The following is a 5,000-nucleotide window of genomic DNA, read 5'->3' on the forward strand; positions in this document are numbered from 1 at the left end:
GAAGCTAACTTTCTAACACCGAAAATCACAACCGTTGAAAAAAACAACAACAAAGAAACAAGAAAGAGTCAACACGCCTCTGGAAGAAAACCAATAAACAGAAAAATAACAACAACAACAAAGAAAAAAACAACACCAACAACAATCAAAGCCCAATTGATTTCATTTCAATCTTCTTTTCCAGGATTCCTCGGTACGTCACCTGGTATAGTATACACACGATTCACTGAATAGTAGTTTCACCGTAACCAAGACATTCACGTAACACCCCTGTTGTGTATTAATGACCGTAGAAGGGTCGGCTGATTGGTGCATCTACTCCCTAACGCCACTATATTGCGTTCTGTGTCATCATTAACCGTTCAGAGCGGAGCCTCGGGTGCAATTTGCCCACACGTTTTCCCACAGCTGGGGAAAAACGCAGGGAATTGTAATATGAAGTAGTTATTGAGGTTGGTCGTCGGCGTTAATGAATGGCCAAATTCGTCGTGTTTTCCCCCTCATTGATTTGTTGTCGAGTATATCTTGTTAGTGCCATTTTATTTATTGGCGAATATATGTTCTTCTCCCTATTAATTTATTGTCGAATATATCTTGTCATTGCTATTTTATTTATTGGAGAATATATGTTTTTCCCCTATTAATTTATTGTCGAATACATCTCGTTGTTCTTCATTCATTTATTGCCGAATACATTTTGCTTTTTTACATCAATTTATGGCCGAATGCATCACCTGATCACCCTTTATCACAGGTGTGGGTCGAGGTCTTAGTTCTAACAGAGTAGACTTACCCTCAGATGATATTAAGAATATTTAGACGCTGAAATACTTCGAAGAGTTCCCGACAGCATTTTGTTCGTGTTCGGGCGAAGGAAAACATTGCAGGAAGCAGTTGTTGGCTGGTCTTGATGTTGCCTGTCCATAGCTTTAGTGGCAAATCATTTGAAGACTTCGGGAATTCAACATAAAGGGATATTGTTTGTGTTGGTAAAGATGGTTTCCATGGCACCGGGAGAATTTACTAATTATCAGAGACCCTTTAATATAATTCTATAATGGATGCTGGCGTTTTTATCTTTTACTATGGTATTTGTTTACGATGTCGAGAAATGTGTATATTTCTCTTTTTGTTTTTTTGTTTTTCACTTTAAAGTATCACGTTTTGTAAATTTTTGTTAACGGTGATGGTGTTTTAGTAGCAGATTAGTTATTTTTTTAAATCTAATAACAGACATAACACTAAAAATAACTCGAGACTTTACTGGTGGTTGTTCTGCAGGTGTTACAAGAAACCTGTTCTTTCCCCTCGTAGTAGATGGTGACAGTCCCTCCACTTCCTCTCTCTTATTTTCTTTAGCTTTAAGGTGGCATGTGACCGCAGGACGGGTGGTGCAGCCAAGTGCATGCTTCTGTTGGCGACAAAACAAACAACATAACAAAATGTTATTGAGGAAGATTTCTTTTATCTCTCATTCTTGTAAATGTTGAGGAAGTTCATCACACTAGAATCAGACATTATTATTATTATTATTCGTTTTTGTCATACACTGATATTTACATGTAAATAATCGTAGTGTTTTCACCATTCCTGACACGTGAAACTCCGTCTTGATTTATACTTATGATACATGTATGAAATGTGTTAATTCAGTTATATGTCAATCAGTTATACATGTTTTCATTTTTTTTTTCTCATAATCCATTTTCCACGCCAAACAAAATGTCCCCCGTCAAGCTTAGGGGAGATCAACGGAGCGAAAATAACTTGTCAACTATCACTTAGAAATAACTAACTTACTAACTATAATTTGTTCCTCCACTCTTTGAATATATCCGCTGCGGGTATGATTGACTACCTGGACTGACTCTCACGTGACAACACCAGTACCCGTATGACGACGTGAGCATCACCAGCCGCATGTTGGCCCGAGTGAAGAGCCTGCCTCATGGCGTCAACCCAGAATACCTGCCGGTGAGTTGAGAAAAGCTGAACGGTTTCTGTAATGGTTAATAAGGCGAAAATTTTGATGTAGGTGGTGGTAATTATGATAAAATGGTAATGATAAGAAAGTAGCCTGATGATGATTATTACAGCGGTAATTAATCCAGTGATTATTATTTTTTTCAAATTCATTATCTTCACCCAACGCCACTCCTCTCCAGATACGGGACCTGGACGTCACGACGCACGTGTCGCCTGCGAAGTCCCTAGACGAAGCCCCGCCCATCCCCTGGTGGGTCATCGTCCTGGCCACGATGGCGGGTGTACTCATCCTCCTTATCATCATTCTCGTCCTGTGGAAGGTGAGCATTCTGCGCGAGGACCTCCCCGGCTGTCCCAGAGCAGGGCTTCTGTCATACCGAGAGGGAATCGCTTACTGTTGCCAGAATAGGATAACTCTCCCGTGCCGAGGGCAACCATGCCGGTCTTACTGTTCTTTCTCTTTCTCTTTTAACAAATGCTATATTTTGAACACTGGAGGAAAAGGGACTTCTTTCCCGTGCACGCGTGCATGGCTAAAGTAACTATTTTCATCGTGGATTGAATTCAAGTGCCAACACGCCCTTAGACGCACAACATATTCCTGGAGATGGATAGGAAATAGGAATATATTTACATATATATATATATCTTAATATGAAATTATGAATATCAAATATCATTCATCAGATAGATTACAGTATATTATCAGATCAAAATTCATGTCTGCATACGAGCATACCTTCCAAATCTGACCGGAATTGTTTACACTTCTTCCCCCTTCCTTGCAGCTGGGATTCTTCAAGCGGAGACGGCCTCAGTGTGCCTCAGCCTAAACCTTTCTTTTATTTCATTTTGTCAACTTATTCTTCCGCTATTCATTTCACAGTACGTTGTGTGGTGCATGAGTGTGGAGTTTCAGATTTGGTTTAGTACCTGACTTAGTAGCACATCCGTAATGCCCAATTGATGCACCATATATTTTTTTTGCAGAATGATGGTCTTTATATCTAATATTTTTTATATATATTTTTTGTAGCTGAATTATCCCATTAAGTTTTTTTTTAATAGAAGTAGCAAGATTTTGCCCTCTTTAAATATGACTATAGTGTTGTTAGTTATCCTTGCATATAGCCCTTCACATTTACTTTTTCTTTAATATTCCACTATATTTCATTTCCAAGATGCACCTGGAAAGAAATTTATTTGACAATACCTGCCCTTTTTTCTAAATATCAGTGATTTGTTTCGGCCTTTCCATAATGGCTTCCCTGCACCTCACCCACTATGCGGCTGGAAAGAAAGTTATTTTAAAATATCTGCTTCATCAGTGTTTTTTCTCTTATTATTATCACGTTTCCACATTTTCATTAAGGTTACCCTGCACCTCCCCACAGCGGGGCTATTTGGAAAAGAAAGTAACTTACAAACCTCAGCTTGATTACTGAATACTCTTTTTTTTATCCCTAACTCATACTATCATTATGTTTTTCTTTCCCTATTTCATTACGATTTCCCTGCGCCTCCCCCACAGTGCGGCTACTTCAAGCGCCACCGGCCGGAGCACCGAGCGCGCATCGCCGACGACGCCCAGCCGTTAAACCCTCCCAACGGTCATAACGGTCACCCGTACAACCCCTACAGCCGTCCATTTTACCCTGGAGACGAAGCGTTATGATTGGGCTCGCGTGGTGTCTTAGACAAGTGAAGATTTTAAACAAGAAGAGAGCGAGGAAGAATGCGAGAATGTGGCAATGGTTTTACTATTTCCTTATTAAGATAAGTTAGTGGTGTTATTACTATCATTATTATGTGTTTATTGTTATTATTATTATTATCTAAATTACTATTATGATGATTATTATTAATATCATAATTATTATTATTAATGATATTATCACTATTGTTGTTATTATTACTATACGTATTATTATCATTATTGTTATAATTATCATTATTACATATTATTTTCATCATTCTTCAATACAACCCTCAAAGGAGGTAAATATATTCCTAAGAAATATGGGAAAATATTGCGGTCACATGCAGAATTGGATAGGATGGAAGTCAACTACTGAAATGATTCTTTGAAATCGTATGTACTTCCTATCTGGAACACCTGCAAACAAACTGTGTATTTGAAAACTGTTGTTAAAGAAAGGAACGTCAGAAGAAGAATAGAAGAGATACATCCTGAAATAGCGTCATATGTTTCTCTAGACAAAATTAAAGGTATTGCATGGATGAAATTTAGACAGATTCCAAAAGTGGATCCTCTGTCCTGAGAGACTATTCTGAATGTATCTGAGAGACGATTATATATTTGTTCTCGTCTGACTAGGTGTTCAAGTGTATATAATGAGCAATGCTTTTGGTACGTATAAAACTCTTGTGGATTCGAAGGCAGGCAAATGTCCGAATCTATACTCACGGTTTAGGGATACTTTTAAAAGGAATTTAGATCTCATACTTTTTGTTCTGTGTTTTGATAGGTGCCATACATACTTAAGCATGACAAGTCTTATTTGAAGTTATCTGTTGTCGAGCGATGACCGTAAGACTCTTCATAGAGTAAGTCATCTTTGTTTAAAGGTCTGATAAAAAATAAAAATAAAAATAAAATTAACTGCTTGCGGTTGTAAAAGGAATCTCATTTAGGATCTATACAATGATACTCATAAAATAATATCTTGAAGGGAGAAATACTCTCCATGTAGTTTATATTAATACCTTTGTCCTTTTCTTTATTTCACATCTGTGTGATTATTATTAAACCACTAATCGGAAGACCATAGGCACTCATATTGTTATAGAGGTTTCGAAAGTTTTTTTTTTCTTACTTTTTTTCTTTTCTTAATCAAGATTTAGAACTTTTAAAGTCAATAATCTGTTATTAATAGTAAAAGGAGATGATGCTGTTTGTTAAATTCATCCCTTTGAATTAATTATGTATTTTCATGATTATTCTTTATGCTGGAGTGGAGAAGGGATGTCATCATGCAATGGAATCGTCTTTG

The 5,000-nt window shown here is 37.3% G+C and overlaps 1 protein-coding gene across 1 annotated transcript in view; it reads left to right on the top strand.

The window, feature by feature from the left end:
* Positions 1–5,000, top strand: part of LOC122245829 (integrin alpha-PS2) — a gene marked incomplete in the record, with an annotated part of 37,847 nt that overhangs the window by 31,649 nt on the left and 1,198 nt on the right. The window contains 3 exon segments of the mRNA XM_086530334.1: positions 1,888–1,974; positions 2,166–2,306; positions 3,518–5,000. The exon segment at positions 3,518–5,000 is cut by the window's right edge and continues 1,198 nt beyond it. Of these exon segments, the coding sequence (XP_086386460.1) occupies positions 1,888–1,974; positions 2,166–2,306; positions 3,518–3,661 (372 nt within the window).

This window comes from Penaeus japonicus, unplaced genomic scaffold (genome assembly GCF_977035675.1).
Source record: "Penaeus japonicus unplaced genomic scaffold, GWHDUDI00000001_assembly GWHDUDI00000033, whole genome shotgun sequence".
In the NCBI taxonomy this organism is placed as follows: domain Eukaryota; kingdom Metazoa; phylum Arthropoda; class Malacostraca; order Decapoda; family Penaeidae; genus Penaeus; species Penaeus japonicus.